This window comes from Schistocerca piceifrons, chromosome 3 (assembly GCF_021461385.2).
Source record: "Schistocerca piceifrons isolate TAMUIC-IGC-003096 chromosome 3, iqSchPice1.1, whole genome shotgun sequence".
Lineage (NCBI taxonomy): Eukaryota > Metazoa > Arthropoda > Insecta > Orthoptera > Acrididae > Schistocerca > Schistocerca piceifrons.
The window spans coordinates 176,541,887-176,562,513 of NC_060140.1; the positions used below are offsets into that span (position 1 = coordinate 176,541,887).

Consider the following 20,627-nt stretch of genomic DNA (forward strand, 5'->3'; position numbering starts at 1 on the left):
GATCATATTTTAATCTGTCTCCAGGCACACCTGTGTTATCATTGTATCAGAGTTGTGTTTATCGACTTCCCATTCAGTGTAAAATTTGTTTAAAGACCATGTTTTTTTAACATCCACAAGGAGCCTCGTGTAAGTAATTCTTAAATTACCTTTAAGTTTTGTGTGTTTTATTTCTTGCAACCTCACTTGGCTTGTGATAAAAAACATATGTGCTCTAATACCTGTCTTTTGTTCATAACAAACAAGGATTATTATCCAACAAAACTGACATCTGTTGTTGTTGATGAGTTAATTGAGAATGGGAAGTTCCACTGTGTAAATGCTAGGTGCCCTCAAATCTTTTTTCTACATATGACAGCAGCATCCTAGCATGGATTTGCCCTGGTTTATTTACAATGAAACAAACACAGGGTTTTCATCAGAAACAGTGCAAGCTAACTTATATCTGTATTAAAAACCAAAGTCCAATCCAAGCCATATCTAGATTCTGTCTATGACAAACACAGTCCACTCTCCACTTGCTGATCACTTCACAAATTACATTGTAACTGACTCAGACCAGCCCTGAAGTTTCCTATATGTCTTTTTTGGCATGGTCCTGACAGAGGGCCCTTCTGAAGACCAGTGCCCTCCCAGATAGAGGGGCCACAGTGGTCAACAGTAATGTTACACCAACTATTCGATTACCATAGTGGATGTCTGGTGGGGCCACTACACTTCAAATCACTTAAGTGGGATATCTGGACGGTTTGTTAAAAAATAAATTTAAAAAAATAAAAAAAGTTAGTGAACAGGACATTTTAATTTTGTGCTTAACTAAAGATAGCTTTAATTGTGTAGTAACAAGTGCTGATAACAGAATTATAATCTACAAATGACATGTTACGTTATTTGGCCTTGCTGCATTTATTTATAGTTGACAGTTACATAGAAGTACATACAGAGGTTTTAGATGATGAGTGCCAAAGAATTCATATACTGAAAGCTTCTGAGTTGTGGTATTTTCCAGGTTTATTCATAATGGACCTCCTCAAATATTTAGTGTTGATGAAGGCTCTGAGTGGGACAAACATCTGATCTTGAGCTCTGAAGAAAGGGCCAGTCTGCAGAGAAGAAGTGTAACCAATGCTCGTCGATTTGGGCTTGATCTGAGGGAATGGATCGATTCGCTTACTACAAAGTGAGTTTTTGCTTTAAATTCCTGCACACACAACCTGCTGTTCCCTGCCCAAGACTCCCCTTCAACTCCACGCAATTATTTTCATGTTTCAAAATGAGAAGTTCAGTAGTTTGTAGATGGCATTGTTGAGTGCATCCTCTTATCATTGTCACATTCTACATTAGTCTTTGACTGAGATAAGACAAACCTTATTACTTTTCACATGAGTTGTAATCTTAGTAAATCATTTTTTACAGTCCACTGATTAGCATATTTAACTACCAATGTAAAGGTACTGGCTGTCACAATATCTATAAGCAAACTTTTGAATAATCTCTTGGTGTTTTAACTAAAATTTAATATTCCAGGTTAAATGTTAGTTTTCCTGTCAATGGCATGAGGACATTTGGAATAAGTAGTTTTCTTAATAGCTCATCCCTACCAAAAAAGTTTAAAAATGGAGGCTTATTATGTCTGAATTTGGGTTTCTGGTTAGGAATTCATCAAGAGAAAATTATCTGCAGTAACAGTGTGTGTAGCGTTAGAAGTTTAAAGATACTTGTACCCCACAAGCCACTATGAAGTGCATTGTAGTGAAGTGTAATAAGAGGTACCATTGCAGGAAACCAGAGAGGTTGCTTAGCTAGAAGAGAAGTGAAACATAAACTAGAAAGTAATTTGAGATAAGAAACATCAGACAAAGGCAACAGGTCATGGGAAAGTAAATAATTTCCTCAAGTTAATGACAAAAAAGAAAATGAAGCAATTTGTAGGTTGTGGATGGGAATTAACTGTTTAAGTTGCTTAGGAATTAAAACAATGGGAAATACGAAGTAGCTGAAAGCAATGTTACTGGAAGGAAATTTGTAAAACATTGTTGCTGAGAGGACTAATATTGTATACAAAATCAAATAATGGAAAGTCCTGGATGGAATAACAATAATATGGAAAGGATAGATTGCTGCTCACCACATAGAGGAAGCATTGAGTCACAGACAGGCACAATGTAAAAGGATATTAAGCTCTTGGACAAAATCCTTCTTATGAAATTGAAAACACATACACACATTCACAACCTACTCAGTCACTCATGGCCAATGTCTCCAGGTGCTGGAGCCTGACTGACTCCAATGCCTCGAGACAGTGGCCATGAGCATGTCACTTGTGAATATGTGTGTGTGTGTGTGTGTGTGTGTGTGTGTGTGTGTGTGTGTGTGTGTTTTTTTTTTTTTTTTTTCTATTTTGGAAGGACTTTGGCCGATAGCTTAATATTTTAGCAATCTTTTTCATTGTGCCTACCTGTGACTTAACGCCTGCTCTGTGTAGTGAGTAGTAATGTATTTTTTCTATAATGTTGTTAATGATGCATATTGGAGTGTTTAATATATACTACAGTTCATTATGTGTACATATTCCAGCCCAGCACACAGTATATAAGCTACTGATTCTGAAATAATTTTGTCATGAGTTTAGACTTATGTTGATAAGAATGGGAAACATCATTGCACTTAATTGTTCTACTGTTTAATTTGAATGTTGAAGAAACACTGAAGGAACAATTCTCAGTGGAATGTTTATGGGGAGTGTACACTAGTGCAAAGGTTCACCAGTGGCATTGCAGTAGAAACTAAAACTACATGAGATGCAGCTAATGCTAAGGTAAATGTTAAATTTTAAGCCGACAGCAGTAGCAAGAAGTGGACAAATATTATGGAGAATAGGTGAGTAAAGAAGTCTATGGGAAACCCTTAATAACAGAAGAGATGTGCTTTGAATTTATGTATGAGTGTCAAACAATGCACATGGCATGATCATGTTGAAATTCGTGTCAGTTGTGAATGAGAACTGAGGCTGGTTTGTGTGGCTATGGCATGGCTTGAGTAATTCAATTTTAAAATGGAAACTGAAACAAAGTCAAGATGGACTATATGTAGTGACTAGTGTTCCTGCATCAAAATCTGTATGGGAATAGTTCAGTGGATCATAGCACAGAAGCAAGATGATCTCCTCATTTCTGTGAAGGTTGGGTAAGCACTGAGGACAACCCAACAATTGGAGGGCCATGAACTGCAACAGGCTGCGCCTCTCAGGTTACTGTTAATGACATTTTGAGAGAGGGTTGACAAAAAATGTGAGAAAATTGCATTTGAGGCCAGAATGTCAATCACTTCACTTTACAGAATCACAACTGTAAAGTTAAACATGATAAAAGTTGCTCCCAGATGGGTTCCAAATGACCTGAGTGAAGAGTAGAAAGTAGATTGCAAAAGAATCTCACAAGAATTGCTTCAACTTTATTGAACAGAAGGAGAACAGTTTCTGAAAAGATAGTTGCACTTGATGAAACCTGGATACAAGATTTTGAGCCAGAACTGAAGTCTCAGTTGTCACAATGGAAAAGTTCAAAATACCCATGCCCGATAAAATCCCACTGCCAACAGTCATGTGTGGAGTAAGAGCATATGACATGAATGGAGTAATAGCTACAAATAGTGTGTCCTATGGGATGTCTGTAATAGGCACATGCTACAGACTGTTTGTATAAAATGTTTTGCACCTGAAAATTCTCCAAAGAATGCCTGACATGCTGGTGTCCTCATTTTACACAATAATGCAAGACTACATATTGCCCTACCAGTGAGAGAAATGCTCGACACCCGCCGTACAGTCCTGATATGAGCCCACCGGTCTTCAATTTGTTTTCCAAATTGTAGGAACAACTCCATTGAAAATGTTTTGCTGCAATCGATGATGCTTTCAGTGAGGTGAAGCAAGTAATCAGACAGCTCAACAATGAAGGTGCCTTATATGCATTACAGAAGTTGCCAAAATGTTGAGAAGGTGTCATAAGCAAGAATGGAGATTATATTGAAGACCTGTAAAGGTATTTAGTAAAATACATTATTTTCTTCAGTTCTGTCTTACAGTGTACAGAACTTTTGAAATGATCCTAGTATTGCAATATCTATATATGTGGGAAGGCAGAACAGTTAAAAGGAAAAATTGCAGAAGACAAATACTGTAATACACAGCTCAGATTATCAAGGATATGGGGCACAGGAATTAATAGTTGAAGAGATATGTTCAAAATAGGAATAAATGGTAAACAGCAACAAATCATTTTATGTATTGCTTCTACAAGACAAAAACAAAAGAAAAGAATAGAAAATTTAAAACTGTGGAAGGTCTTTACACTTTACGTGAAATAGTGTCCCAATATCATATTTAATTAATTTATAAATTTTAATAAATCTGCATATTATGTATCATTTTGTACTGTGGTTCCCCTAGAATTTTCTGTCAACTTTGGACCTAATGACTATTTCTTTAATTTCCACATCAAATTTGTTTAGTTTTTAGTTCTATAAAAGATAGAGAGAAATAACATGATTATCCATAGGACATTTCACAGGAAAACAATTCAGTAATAGATAATCCAAATTCGATATGATCTTAAGTAGTTTCTAAACTTGTAACTTGAGTATTAGATCAGCAAACTAATAAATACTTTTTTCACTTTCTTTACACATCTCATTTGATTTATATTTCATCCCCCAAGATGTTAAGTGATAGCTAATAGCACCACCTGCTTTTAGTTAAGAGACCCAAAAAATGCACCATTTACGTACATTCTAGATATATTACAGCCCAGGCATGCTTACTTTTAACTATGACATTAATTTTTGCTGCCACAGTTTTGAATGTTTACTTTTTTCTTAATACTGTGCTGTTGTGCTTTACAGATTCTATAAAATTTTGGACAAGTGTGTCGACACAATGCAGAGACGACCTGATGCACTACTCTGTGGGAATTTGCAAATAGAACCTTGTGCTGCAACTTTTTGGAGCTCACTGTCTCCTGACCCAAAGTCTAGTATCACAACTATTGAGCCTGCAACGGGTCGACTGCACAGGTAAAGTGTCAGTGACTGTAATGTGTGACATAGGCTTTTTCATGACTTGCTTAAGGGGAATTTACACAAGCATATGAGCACAGATCATAATCAGCAGTAAGGTTAAAGTTATTTGTAACAGTGCACTACACGTAACATATGTTCAGGTGAAGAAGAGCATACTATCGAATTTTACATCACAGGAGTCTGTGAGAATAGTTACAAAAGTTCTCCATCTGAAGGTTGAAGAATGCTTGTGTAATTTCAAAGGGTATGCTTACTTTTCAGTGTCTCTAAAATTATTATTCTGAACTGCAGATAATTGATATGTAAGAAGAATACTCCAAATATCTTTCAGATCATTGTTAACAATAAAATAAAAAGCTAGTATAAAGTAATATTTACATGAGCAAATAATTTAGACATGAAAGTGACAAATCATCCAATAATAGAAGCATTGAGTTGTTGACAGTCACGTGTAAAAGAATGAAAACTTTGTGCTCACATGCACCAACACACACTAAATACACAGTGCAGGAATGCCGGAATTGTGTGTGTGTGTGTGTGTGTGTGTGAGTGAGTGAGTGAGTGAGAGAGAGAGAGAGAGAGAGAGAGAGAGAGAGAGAGAGAGAGGTCGGGGGGGGGGGGGGGGGAGGGGGGAGGGGAGAGGTTGCATGCTCTACATCAAAAAAGGATTTGTCCAAAAACTAGCAAGTGTGCATTCTTTTTTGTGTGCCTATCATTGACTCAACACTTTATTATTATTATTATTATTATTATTATTATTATTATTTACATTCTGCCAGAACTTCCCATACCATATTTATTTACAGGAACAATGTATGTTCACTGCCTGCAGTTAGAATGATTTCACTGGTGCGCATTCCTATCTTCTGCTTCTGCGGCCTCTTCCTCCCAGCCATCAGCCATTTGTCCCAAACCCTACACCCACTATCCACTTTCTGTCTCCTCCCACCCACTTCACTTGACACAAACACTCATCCCAGTTGAGCAGCAGAGCTGGCAAAATGTAGTCATCCAGGATATGGTATGTGTGTAGGTACGTGTGTGATAGTGTGTTCTATAGTTCTGAAGAAGGAATCATCCAAAAGCTCCCTGCCGCCGTTGGATAAGCAGCTGCCAGCAGCAAGTCATATACTCCTAGCTTACTTATTTGTTACATAGTTTAATTCTTAATTTCTTTGCGTGTTTTTGGGTAGTTGCATTGTTTAATTCATAAATTTCAGGCTTATTATAGTATTTGAGAGTTGTAGCAATGCGCTTTAGTACCTGAATAGTGTAAAATCGCGTAGTCTCCTTCTGCTGTCGAGCAGTGTGTCAGCATTGCGCAAGTAGCAGCATTACTGCATTTACTAGGCAACCTTGTATTTTGATAACTGTTTAAATTTTGTGTCGAATTGTTTGTGCCCTGCAGATTAGTTCAGACGTTCTTTGCACAACAGCTTTTAGCATAGATAGGGACTGTGGCTGCTGTGTTTGGATGCGGGCTGAGTTGGCATCCCTTCGCTCCCAGCTTCAGGCAGTGTTGGCTTCGGTCATGCAGCTTGAAGCTATTGCCAATGGGCATCACTGTGGGGGTCCGGATGGGGGTTTGTCGGGGACGGCCAGCTCGTCCCATGCATCCTCCGATCGGACTACGACTACGACTGTGGCTGCCCGGGATACTGCTCACATTGAGGCTGACCCCTCACCCGTGGTAGAGTGGAAGGTCGTCTCGAGGTGTGGCAGGGGGCGAAAGACATTCCGGAGGGCTGAACGGAAGGCCTCTCCAGTTTGTCTAATGAACCAGTTTCAGGCTCTGTCTCCGGCTGATACTGATCTTCTGCCGGACATGGCTGCTTGTCCTGTTCCAGAGGTTGCCCCTCAGTCTGCAAGATCCGGGCGGTCGCAGAGGGTGGGCTTACTGGTAGTTGGGAGCTCCAACGTCAGGCACGTAATGGGGCCCCTTAGGGATATGGCAGCAAGAGAGGGGAAGAAAACCAATGTGCACTCCATGTGCATACCGGGGGGGAGTCATTCCCGGTGTGGAAAGGGTCCTTCCGGATGCCATGAAGGGTGCACCCATCTACAGGTGGTCGCTCATGTTGGCACCAATGATGTGTGTCACTATGGATCGGAGGAAATCCTCTCTGGCTTCCGGCAGCTATCTGATTTGGTGAAGACTGCCAGTCTCGCTAGCGGGATGAAAACACAGCTCACCATCTGCAGCATCGTCGACAGGACTGACTGCGGACCTGTGGTACAGAGCTGAGTGGAGGGTCTGAATCAGAGGCTGAGACGGTTCTGTGACCGTGTGGGCTGCAGATTCCTCGACTTGCGCCATAGGGTGGTGGGGTTTCGGGTTCCGCTGGATAGGTCAGGAGTCCTCTACACACAGCAGGCGGCTACACGGGTAGCAGGGTTTGTGTGGCGTGGACTGGGCGATTTTTTAGGTTAGATGGCCTCGGACAAGTACAGAAAGGGCAACAGCCTCAAAGGGTGTGGGGCAAAGTCAGGACATGCAGGGACCAAGCAGCAATCGGTATTGTAATTGTAAACTGTCGAAGCTGCATCGGTAAAGTACCAGAACTTAAAGCGCTGATAGAAAGCACCGAAGCTGAAATTGTTATAGGTACGGAAAGCTGGCTTAAGCCAGAGATAAATTCTGCCGAAATTTTTACAAAGGCACAGACGGTGCTTAGAAAGGATAAGATTGCATGCAACCGGTGGTTGCGTGTTTGTCGCTGTTAGTAGTAGTTTATCCTGTAGTGAAATAGAAGTGGATAGTTCCTGTGAATTATTATGGGTGGAGGTTACACTCAACAACCGATCTAGGTTATTAATTGGCTCCTTTTACCGACCTCCCAACTCAGCAGCATTAGTGGCAGAACAACTGAGAGAAAATTTGAAATACATTTCACATAAATTTTCTCAGCATGTTATAGTCTTAGGTGGAGATTTCAATTTACCAGATATAGACTGGGACACTTAGATGCTTAGGACGGGTGGTAGGGACAGAGCATCGAGTGACATTATACTGAGTGCACTATCCGAAAATTACCTCGAGCAATTAAACAGAGAACCGACTCGTAGAGATAACATCTTGGACCTACTGATAACAAACAGACCCGAACTTTTCGACTCTGTAAGCGCAGAACAGGGAATCAGTGATCATAAGGCCGTTGCAGCATCCCTGAATATGGAAGTAAATAGGAATATAAAAAAAGGGAGGAAGATTTATCTGTTTAGCAAGAGTAGTAGAAGGCAGATTTCAGACTACCTAACAGATGAAAACGAAAATTTCTGTTCTGACACTGACAGTGTTGAGTGTTTATCGAAAAAGTTCAAGGCAATCGTAAAATGCGTTTTAGACAGATACCTGCCGAGTAAAACTGTGAGGGACGGGTAAAACCCACCGTGGTTCAACAACAAAGTTAGGAAACTACTGCGAAAGCAAAGAGAGCTTCACTCCAAGTTTAAATGCAGCCAAAACCTCTCAGACAAACAGAAGCTAAACAATGTCAAAGTTAGCATAAGGAAGACTATGCATGAAGCGTTCAGTGAATTCGAAAGTAAAATTCTATATACTGACTTGACAGAAAATCCTAGGAAGTTCTGATCTTACGTTAAATCAGTAAGTGGCTCGAAACAGCATATCCAGACACTCCGGGATGATGATGGCATTGAAACAGAGGATGACACGCGTAAAGCTGAAATACTGAACACCTTTTTCCAAAGCTGTTTCACAGAGGAAGACCACACTGCAGTTCCTTCTCTAAATCCTCGCACAAACGAAAAAATGGCTGACATCGAAATCAGTGTCCAAGGAATAGAAAAGCAACTGGAATCACTCAACAGAGGAAAGTCCACTGGACCTGACGGAATACCGATTCGATTCTACACAGAGTACGCGAAAGAGCTTGCCCCCCTTCTAACAGCCGTGTACCGCAAGTCTCTAGAGGAACCAAAGGTTCCAAATGATTGGAAAAGAGCACAGGTAGTCCCAGTCTCCAAGAAGGGTCATCGAGCAGAAGCGCAAAACTATAGACCTATATCTCTGACGTCGATCTGTTGTAGAATTTTAGAACATGTTTTTTGCTCATGTATCATGTCGTTTCTGCAAACCCAGAATCTACTCTGTAGGAATCAACATGGATTCCGGAAACAGCGATCATGTGAGACCCAACTTGCTTTATTTGTTCATGAGACCGAGAAAATATTAGATACAGGCTCCCAGGTAGATGCTATTTTCCTTGACTTCCGGAAGGTGTTCTATACAGTTCCACACTGTCGCATGGTAAACAAAGTAAGAGCCTACGGAATATCAGACCAGCTGTGTGGCTGGATTGAAGAGTTTTTAGCAAACAGAACACAGCATGTTGTTCTCAATGGAGAGACGTCTACAGACGTTAAGGTAACCCCTGGCGTGCCACAGGGGAGTGTTATGGGACCATTGCTTTTCACAATATATATATAAATGACCTAGTAGATAGTGTCGGAAGTTCCATGCGGCTTTTCACGGATGATGCTGTAGTATACAGAGAAGTTGCAGCATTAGAAAATTGCAGCGAAATGCAGGAAGATCTGCAGCTGATAGGCACTTGGTGCAGGGAGTGGCAACTGACCCTTAACATAGACGAATGTAATGTATTGCGAATACATAGAAAGAAGGATCCTTTATTGTTTGATTGTATGATAGCGGAAGAAACACTGGTAGCAGTTACTTCTGTAAAATATCTGGGAGTATGCGTGCGGAACGATTTGAAGTGGAATGATCATATAAAATTAATTGTTGGTAAGGTGGGTACCAGGTTGAGATTTATTGGGAGAGTCCTTAGAAAATGTAGTCCATCAACAAAGGAGGTGGCTTACAAAACACTTGTTCGACCTATACTTGAGTATTGCTCATCAGTGTGGGATCCGTACCAGGTCGGGTTGACGGAGGAGATAGAGAAGATCCAAAGAAGAGCGGCGCGTTTCGTCACAGGGTTATTTGGTAAGCGTGATAGCGTTACGGAGATGTTTAGTAAACTCAAGTGGCAGACTCTGCAAGAAAGGCACTCTGCATCGCGGTGTAGCTTGCTGTCCAGATTTCGAGAGGGTGCGTTTCTGGATGAGGTATCGAATATATTGCTTCCCCCTACTTATACCTCCCGAGGAGATCACGAATGTAAAATTAGAGAGATTGGAGCGCGCACGGAGGCTTTCCGGCAGTCGTTCTTCCCGTGAACTATACGTGACTGGAACAGGAAAGGGAGGTAATGACAGTGGCACGTAAAGTGCCCTCCGCCACACACTGTTGGGTGGCTTGCGGAGTATAAATGTTGATGTAGATGTAGAACATTCTCAGTCTTGTTCATGTTTCAGTACCTTAACTATACGGTGATTTGTTACCTGTACTCCTTTCATTGATTATGTAAATGTACTGTTTTTACATTGCGCTAGTCTGCCCCCAATTTTGAATTTATTACCAGGTATTTTATTTTGTGAATGAGAATTACTGTGTAAGTAAGGGGACAGCAAAAATTGCTGTATAATTAAACTATCCTCCAAATAGGCAAGTCCGGGAGTCTGTAATGCAGACTATTTCTTTACACTCGGAAGTAAAGGCCCAGTTGAAAATAGTAATTAACAAGAAAGTAATTGAACAGTTATCAGATTTTAAATATCTGAGTGAACAGTGAGCTATGATTAGATGAGAAACTGCACAAATTTCAAGTAATATGTAGAACTATAAACAGAACACTTAATTACAAAACTTCATACAGATACAAAAATTTAAGTTTTGTAGAAATGTGGTGATACTGTTTTATGGAAGTGAAAGTTGCATAAATTAAAAGAAAAATTACAGCAAAATACAAACAGTAGTCATGAGATTTATGAAGCGAGTGAAGGCTACACAAGAAGAGATTTAATAAAGAATGAAAATGTTTCATATAAGGGGAAAGTGCTTGTTGTTAATGAGGAAGTAACTAAATAGACACCGGAGAAAAAAAGTGTGACTTCAATGAAAAATAAGATGCCCCCTAGAAATGCTGAACTACAACCTGAGGGGATGGATAGACACAGGTTGCCCAAGGAAATGATGTGGGGATGGTACAGGCACATGTCTAACCTTTGTAAGTAAGATGATGATGACATTAAAAATTGGAAATATGATAGCCGAAACATACATTTGGGTCAAAATGGGTGAGATGTTAATCGCAGGCAGCATGCACATATTGTGGAGGATAGGATTGTGCTTTGGTTCCGTGTTTTGTTAACATGTCTCACTACTACATTATTTTACCAGCTGCAATTTGCACCAATTAATTTGATGATCAGACAGTGAATTCATATTCATTGACCAAAAGTTGTATCTACATCTACATGACTACTCTACAATTCACTCTTAAGTGCCTGGCTCCTATAATGTTACTCTGTTACATTGCATGATTATGTCATTACACAGATGAACACTCAACTAATATGGTTTTTGAGTAATAATTAGATTTAAATAAAGTCGAGAAAAGCTGATTGATAGATATTTATTCTCTTTTGTTACAGGTGATGACTGGGGTTACTTTTTAGATATATTTCAAATTTGTGATCAACATGACATTCAAAAGCAATACTGAGAAGTCATTCCACTATTTAAGAATCTCCTTCTAAAGCCATTTAAATATTTGACAGGCAATCATATACAAAATGAAAGCTTTAATGTCTGTTTGATTTTTAAATGGTCATTGTTATACAAAAATTTTAAAGATAAATTTGAAATGCCATATTTCTGTACCATGTGATATCCACTACTTGAGTTTAGCTTTGCTCAGATTACATATAAGATAGTTTACAATAAAAGTTTTCTATTAATTCATGAAATGTTTTGTGATAAAACATCAACATATGACCGGTGCTCATTGTACATGTATATATGTCAGATTTCATGAACTGCTCCTATGTAAATCTGTACCGTATTTTGAAGGGGTGTATAAAGTATTAATTCAAAGAAGTAATAATCATCAAATCCAACATGAAGCTCATAGCTGAATGTTGATTTGGTGAATATGTTATGTACTTACTGTGTAAGTTTGTTGATCTTTACTGTTAATGGAGAACATTAAAAATCTGACTACAAAAGTTAATTCCTCATTGTGCTGAATATATATGTATATATACAGTATATAAATCAGTCATAATTCATGAATGCCTTAAAAAAATAACATAAAACTGCAGATATTTTTTTCAGTTTCCTATAACCCAACGGATACTACCTTTGCACTGAGCATGGTATTTGTTGTGATCCTTGTAGGCTCCTTATATTAGCTGATAATCTGATTTCAGATTCCTGATAACATATCAGAGAGAAAGCCTTGCACATCCTTAGATGTTGAGATGAGAAGAAGGAAATGGGTTTAGATTTAATGTTCTTTCAATGACAAGGTCATTAGAAACAGATAGTTGGTGATAGATAATGAATACATCATTAAAATGAAATGATCATATGGTATTATTGGCCGGGAGACCCAACCTGGGGTTGTTTGGCTGCCTAGTGCAGATCTTTTTATTTGATGCCACATTGGTGATTTGCACGTTGATGATGATGATGATGACAACACAACACTCAGGCCCTGAGCAGATGAAAATCTACAACTTGGATGGGATTAAAACTTGGGCCCTCCTGCATGGCAGCCAGCTGCACTGATCACTCAGTCACAGAGATGGACAAATACATCATTATATTGATGGGAGAATAGAGAGGATGAAATCTGGTGCTGACACAATAGTAGCAGCATTAAAATCACTGATCTTAACTCAATGAATGCCTTATGACTTAATCAAATAAGGCACTACATAGCACAGGATTTAATGAAGATAGCAGAATCTTCTTTTTACTGTGTGACAGTAGGTGGACACACAAAAAGGTTGACAACAATAATAGTTTTCATAACCAGCATTTTTCCTCATTCAGTAAGAGGGAAAACAGAACTATTCAGCACTTAAATAGGAAATTAAGCCTGATACCTGGGATCAAGACAGCAGAATAGGATCAGAAGGAAACCAGTTTGTTGCATTGTAGAGTTTCCTCTAATCAATTACAGTGAAACCTCTTTATAACGTTCCTCCATATAATGTTTTCCTCTATGTTACATCTGTTTTTTTTGGTCCCGACTAAAAGCCCATATAACCCATGTTAAATTTTCCTCTTTACTGTGTTTCCTCTGTGTTACAATTTCCTCCATGTAACGCTCATACTTTTGGAACCCTGGTCAATTATTTACCTCTTTATAATGTTTAAATGACTGGATGTAGACGCATCGTTTTCCGTTCTGTGGATTCACAGTTTGCACCGGCTCGGAAAGCCCATGCTCAGCGTGTTTCATATGTCAGCGGAGGAACCTGGTCACGTGACATGTGACACACATTCTGCTTGCGATCTTTTTGGCACCATTTACTTTCACCCATCCACCTACCGGGCCCCATGTTTTAATTACAAAAAACTAATCATTTGATATGTTGATCATTTGAAATGAATATCATATTACAGTGTTGTGAAAATTTAAAATGTCATCTATGGCACCATTTGTCAAAGCTGATTAGTGGTATCCCGATCTTCAGTAATGCCCTATAATTATTATTTGGAAGCCTTCCTCTTTATAGTGTTTTCCTCTATACAGTGTTCAAAATTTGTGGTCCCTTGAAAAATGTTATATAGATGTTTCACTGTATATTTTTTGACAGATGAAGGGACCCATGGCTCCAAACAGTAGACTTTCTGTCAACTTTTCTTTGATTTTTTAAGCTGTGCTAATACTTTGCAAATGTTTTTTTCCTAAATTTATTCAATGTAGAATTGAGCAATGTTTTACAGCAAAAAAAAGTAAGAGTTGCATCTTCTTAATGGCCCACATAGATGATTAAAAATTTTGTCAAGTTTCACATTATTTGCCACTCTGGTGTTTCGTTTGGTGTGTTTGTCAAATTTATGCTTCGTTTGACATATTTGAGAGAAAGTTTGATTATGGCCAATTTGACAAACAGTTTCGACTGCTTATGCATGTATTTGTTGAACAATAGTCAATTGCTATTGTCTGTAACTGGGAGATATCTGGCAACTGGAAGAGATTTCAGGGATTTAAAGTGTGTATCTTACATTGCATCTTGTATGTTGCCCACCAGTGTCAAAATATTTCATGACACGATACTACAGCATGACACTGCTTAAAAAGTGACATCAAATTGTTTGCTATGTTGTGCATTTGTTCGAGAAACCAAACAGTGAATTTGACAGACAAGTTTTATTGTTTACAGTGGCCTTTAACAGATGAATACTGTGTAATCCCAAATCACCTAAATACATATACCAAACAACCCACAGAGAAGTATCAGTCTGTCAGATAATCTGTTCCCTGTCTAGGTTCGAACCTGGTCTTCATGTAGTTTTCACTTATAGAGAAAAATATTTTATTTCCTAAACACATCAGAACCTTTTCATGTGAGCCAATCTGTCATTTGAAGATAATTCTGTGACGCGAGAAGATCTGGATCAGAAATTAATGCATTCCTTTGTGCACTGAATCTGCAACTCAGACTTTGTCTTTCTCACATGATATTCTGTCTTACATGATTATTTTATTGCAAAACTGTGTGTGAGCCACCCAGATAAATGGCCTGGTTATAAGTGTGTTTGTTCAGATTGAACTCATTACAAGGTGCTAAAAATCCTACTAGGGTGAAGATCATCTAGGAGAGAAGTATATCAGAGATTTTGCTCCACAGTTATCAGTTTGTAATTAATATGATGCAGAGCTTCAGATGAATCTCCTTAATAACTGATTGGCTGAACTTTTTGTTTTAATTCTCACATCAAGTCAGTGCCAAAAGTATTACAATGATAGACCACTAACCACCCTCAGCATTTTATAAGAGCAGAGATGTTGTTTCAAGGGATACAGCAAATATTAATGAATTATAATGAATCATTTATTTCAGTCACAGTTGCAAAATGATACAGGTGATCATCACTAGTTTCAGCGGTTAGGTGACCATCATCAAATTTTGACTGGTTGGTTACTGTTTAACAGATTGTGAGTGTCAAATCACTGTGTCAACATTAAAATAGCCTAATGGCCAAAACCAATCACCATCACATTTATTGTTTTGCAGCTGTGACTGAAATAAATAATCATTATAATTTTAATGGTTAATTGTCAAGTGGCAGACACTATCAGAAACAGAATGGAGGGCTTAGGTTTTAGCTTTTCCTCAGAGCTACTAACAGTTATCAGAACTTGTCTTCTGATTATCCTTAATGGTTCTGAATGATAATGGCAGTTCGGTAACTTAGCTGACATATCCATTCTTCATCTGTGCTTGCCACCATTTAGGACTTTGAGGTAAGTGCTGGCCTGTGCTCCATCATAAGCATTCAGTTGCCTCTCCCACTTGATCAATAATAAAAGTAGTTCTTTGCCACAGCAGAAACTTCTTTTAAATGTAATCAGTCACTTACATTGTTACAAAACATGCAAGTAACACTTCAAATGGGTTTTGCAAGTTATCAATGCATACTAATTTTTTGGGAAACAAAGTTTTAGTACCTTGGTTCTTGTTATGTTTGTAGTAAAAGCTGAATTTAAATTTCCAACTTCCATAAACAAATAGTAACAGCTGTGTGAGGGAAACATCTGCCAACTACCATTAAAGAGATGTGCATATCTAATTCAAAACACTATAAATGTCATAGTTTCCATCAAGTTAGTTTTCTTATTTATAGCAGTCAAATGATTAAGAGATAACTGTGGCACATTCTCCAGACTAGCATGATTTTGTGGTTGTGCAGCGCAGAAAAAGAATTTTGATGTTCCTCAATGAAAACAACGTCCTCGGCTAATTACTGTTTTCATGTTGTTGTTGTTGTGGTCTTCAGTCCTGAGACTGGTTTGATGCAGCTCTCCATGCTACTCTATCCTGTGCAAGCTTTTTCATCTCCCAGTACCTACTGCAACCTACATCCTTCTGAATCTGCTTAGTGTATTCATCTCTTGGTCTCCCTCTACGATTTTTACCCTCCACGCTGCCCTCCAATACTAAATTGGTGATCCCTTGATGCCTCAGAACATGTCCTACCAACCGATCCCTTCTTCTGGTCAAGTTGTGCCACAAACTTCTCTTCTCCCCAATCCTATTCAATACTTCCTCATTAGTTATGTGATCTACCCATCTAATCTTCAGCATTCTTCTGTAGCACCACATTTCGAAAGCTTCTATTCTCTTCTTGTCCAAACTATTTATCGTCCATGTTTCACTTCCATACATGGCTACACTCCATACGAATACTTTCAGAAATGACTTCCTGACACTTAAATCAATACTGGATGTTAACAAATTTCTCTTCTTCAGGAACGCTTTCCTTGCCATTGCCAGCCTACATTTTATATCCTCTCTACTTCGACCATCATCAGTTATTTTGCTCCCCAAATAGCAAAACTCCTTTACTACTTTAAGTGCCTCATTTCCTAATCTAATTCCCTCAGCATCACCCGACTTGATTAGACTACATTCCATTATCCTTGTTTTGCTTTTGTTGATGTTCATCTTATATCCTCCTTTCAAGACACTGTCCATTCCATTCAACTGCTCTTCCAAGTCCTTTGCTGTCTCTGACACAATTACAATGTCATCGGCGAACCTCAAAGTTTTTATTTCTTCTCCATGAATTTTAATACCTACTCCGAATTTTTCTTTTGTTTCCTTTACTGCTTGCTCAATATACAGATTGAACAACATCGGGGAGAGGCTACAACCCTGTCTTACTCCCTTCCCAACCACTGCTTCCCTTTCATGTCCCTCGACTCTTATAACTGCCATCTGGTTTCTGTACAAATTGTAAATAGCCTTTCGCTCCCTGTATTTTACCCCTGCCACCTTTAGAATTTGAAAGAGAGTATTCCAGTCAACATTGTCAAAAGCTTTCTCTAAGTCTACAAATGCTAGAAACGTAGGTTTGCCTTTCCTTAATCTTTCTTCTAAGATAAGTCGTAAGGTCAGTATTGCCTCACGTGTTCCAGTGTTTCTACGGAATCCAAACTGATCTTCCCCGAGGTTGGCTTCTACTAGTTTTTCCATTCGTCTGTAAAGAATTCGTGTTAGTATTTTGCAGCTGTGACTTATTAAGCTGATAGTTCGGTAATTTTCACATCTGTCAACACCTGCTTTCTTTGGGATTGGAATTATTATATTCTTCTTGAAGTCTGAGGGTATTTCGCCTGTCTCATACATCTTGCTCACCAGATGGTAGAGTTTTGTCAGGACTGGCTCTCCCACGGCCGTCAGTAGTTCCAATGGAATATTGTCTACTCCGGGGGCCTTGTTTCGACTCAGGTCTTTCAGTGCTCTATCAAACTCTTCACGCAGTATCATATCTCCCATTTCATCTTCATCTACATCCCCTTCCATTTCCATAATATTGTCCTCAAGTACATCGCCCTTGTATAGACCCTCTATATACTCCTTCCACCTTTCTGCTTTCCCTTCTTTGCTTATAACTAGGTTTCCATCTGAGCTCTTGATACTCATACAAGTCGTTCTCTTATCTCCTAAGGTCTCTTTAATTTTCCTGTAGGCGGTATCTATCTTACCCCTAGTGAGATAGGCCTCTACATCCTTACATTTGTCCTCTAGCCATCCCTGCTTAGCCATTTTGCACTTCCTGTCGATCTCATTTTTGAGACGTTTGTATTCCTTTTTGCCTGTTTCACTTACTGCATTTTTATATTTTCTCCTTTCATCAATTAAATTCAATATTTCTTCTGTTACCCAAGGATTTCTACTAGCCCTAGTCTTTTTACCTACTTGATCCTCTGCTGCCTTTACTACTTCATCCCTCAAAGCTACCCATTCTTCTTCTACTGTATTTATTTCCCCCATTCCTGTCAATTGCTCCCTTATGCTCTCCCTGAATCTCTGTACAACCTCTGGTTCTTTTAGTTTATCCAGGTCCCATCTCCTTAAATTCCCACCTTTTTGCAGTTTCTTCAGTTTTAATCTACAGGTCATAACCAATAGATTGTGGTCAGAGTCCACATCTGCCCCTGGAAATGTCTTACAATTTAAAACCTGGTTCCTAAATCTCTGTCTTACCATTATATAATCTATCTGATACCTTTTAGTATCTCCAGGGTTCTTCCATGTATACAACCTTCTTTCATGATTCTTTTTTCATTCATTTTCATAAGTACCAAATATGTTTTCCATTGAATACCATTTTCCTCTGCTCTCACCTTAAGAATCACAAGAAAATATCAGACATATTTTAAAGAATGAGATGTATTGATGTAGTCAGGCAGTTATTCTGGCTATATTACTTGTATTCATGTGCATCTCAAGGCCTAAAGTCACCTTTTCACTTTTTCCATGTGCAAAACTTAAATATTTCATGTATATATTCAGCACAGAGACATATTTCTCTTTCATTATATAAAAAATGTTTTATTGTGTACATCAGGGAGTTGTCTACTGTTATCAAGGAATATATATGAAGTACTGATAATTTTATATGAGGCAGATGATTTGGGACTTACTATTGTTTTGAATATCACACCGAATATGTTGGTTTTTATTTAGCATGTTATGTGACATTTGTTACTCAAAACTAGTATAGAATGAGTGTTCCTTAGTCATAGCCATTTTTTCAGTGCCATACAGCTTTCATACTGTAAGACATTAAATGTCGATTTTATGTATTGTATTATTCATTTAAAGTCTTTAAAGTTTTGATAAGAATGTTTAAATTATTTGTGATCTGATGATGACTGTTGAATGTATGAGACTGTCATGTGATTTATTGTACATTATGGGAAATTAATATGTTTTATATTCAAGTACATAAATGTAATTTATACAAATGAAAAAACTGACATTTTTCATACATATGTATTTTAATAAATGCTCATAAAAGAACAACTTCACTATAAATATATCTTAATTATTTATTAGTTCCTTTCCTTACACTTAAACATATTGCTTTAATAATTTCAGGCAGTGCACATATTAAGATATTAAAAAATGGTTATTTGTGTGTCATGATCGTACAAAACAAGATTCCACATTGACTATGTGCACAGCACTTTAATTGTCCTAATAAAATGTTCACTTATTTAATAGTAACATCTCTTTAACTATCCAGCTACCTGCGCTAAATGCCTGTCCCTCGGAGCCGGGATCCGGAGCGGCCTGTGCTGCCCAACCCGTCCTGTGCTGAATACTTATGGACTGATTACGACACACGCAGAGCCAGCGTGAATTTTTGGTGGCTTTGAGCTGTAATATCTTGGGCAATAGTTTTTGTAAAAAAACCAAATTTGGCCATCTTGTTCAACTTTATGCGTTCTCTTAAGGATAATAATGAAGATAATTTTACGAGCCATATTGAGCCAGAAAATTGTAGGTAAAATCGGCCAAAATAAAATAGGCGTTTGAAAAAATTTTGAAGTTTGGCTTCTTGCATCTCCTGGACAAATGCTATGATGAAGGTTCTCAGATATAAAGTTTCATTTGTGTAGCACTATCCAGTACTGAATGATTTAAGCACAAAATTGAAGATTTTGTAAAAATGTCAAAAATGCGGTATTTTATTTCTGATTATGCTTAAAAAAAAAAGTGTTCTTTAAAGCATTACAAGCTGTATAATTGGAATGAAAGGTGGACATGAAAACCAGGTCTGAAAACAATGTAAACTTTGGATTCATATCATGATGATGAAATTTAGAGTACAATAGATTGATAGCACAAAGATGTGGGATAAAATTTTTTATTCTCTACTATTTTCCAATAATCTACAAATTAGTGGGAAAGATGTTGATTTTTACGGAAAGGTGAAAGCAGGATATATTCGATACTCCCTTTACAAATACCTTTTTGTATTAATGCTTCAAAGCTGGTCTCATAAGAACAACCAGTTTTAAGCCCCCCCACCCTCCCCAGAACAGTGAGTTTAATTTCCAATATTGGCTAACAACAGAGGCAAAGTGGCAAGAAAAATCAGACTGAGAAGAGAGTTTTAACTTTGGCATGTTATTTCTCATTGATCAAAGGCATTGGAAAACAGGTTTTGTACAAGTAGACTGAATGTGATCTATATTTGTACTGCTAAGAATCAAATAATATAACTGTCTATGTTACATGTTAATAATTTAAATGTATCGAGTGTAGATTAATATATGGATTTTGTTATACTGGCACAATGTAATCAATTACATTTGCTGCAGTACAGATATTGCGCCATCTCAATCACCAAGTCCATTAATATGCCAGCAAACTGCTACATATGAAGAAGTCAGGCATTGTTTGAATAATTTTACGCCTTTTGCATCTATTTCCCATGCTTCTTTTCAACCCAAGCTTTGGACCGACACTGGTGAAGTTAGAAGTAGATTTATATTTCTTTTACATTTTTTGCCTTCTTTTAGTAATTCATTCCGAAATCCCAATAAATTTTCTCGGATTTAGTTTCCAATTATTAGTAATGCTTCTTTGTATAAGTCTTAAAGCAGGTAACAACGCATATTGGAATGTTGCAAGTTTTGCATTGGTAT

The 20,627-nt window shown here is 38.1% G+C and overlaps 1 protein-coding gene across 1 annotated transcript in view; it reads left to right on the top strand.

Moving 5' to 3' along the window:
- Positions 1 to 15,932, top strand: part of LOC124790119 (xylosyltransferase oxt) — a 97,842-nt gene extending 81,910 nt beyond the window's left edge. The window contains exons 14-16 of the mRNA XM_047257692.1: positions 1,010 to 1,180; positions 4,903 to 5,073; positions 11,599 to 15,932. Coding sequence (XP_047113648.1) covers positions 1,010 to 1,180; positions 4,903 to 5,073; positions 11,599 to 11,602 — 346 coding nt within the window. The 3' untranslated portion in view covers positions 11,603 to 15,932. The remainder of the gene's footprint in view (positions 1 to 1,009; positions 1,181 to 4,902; positions 5,074 to 11,598) is intronic.
- Positions 15,933 to 20,627: the final 4,695 nt, after the last annotated feature.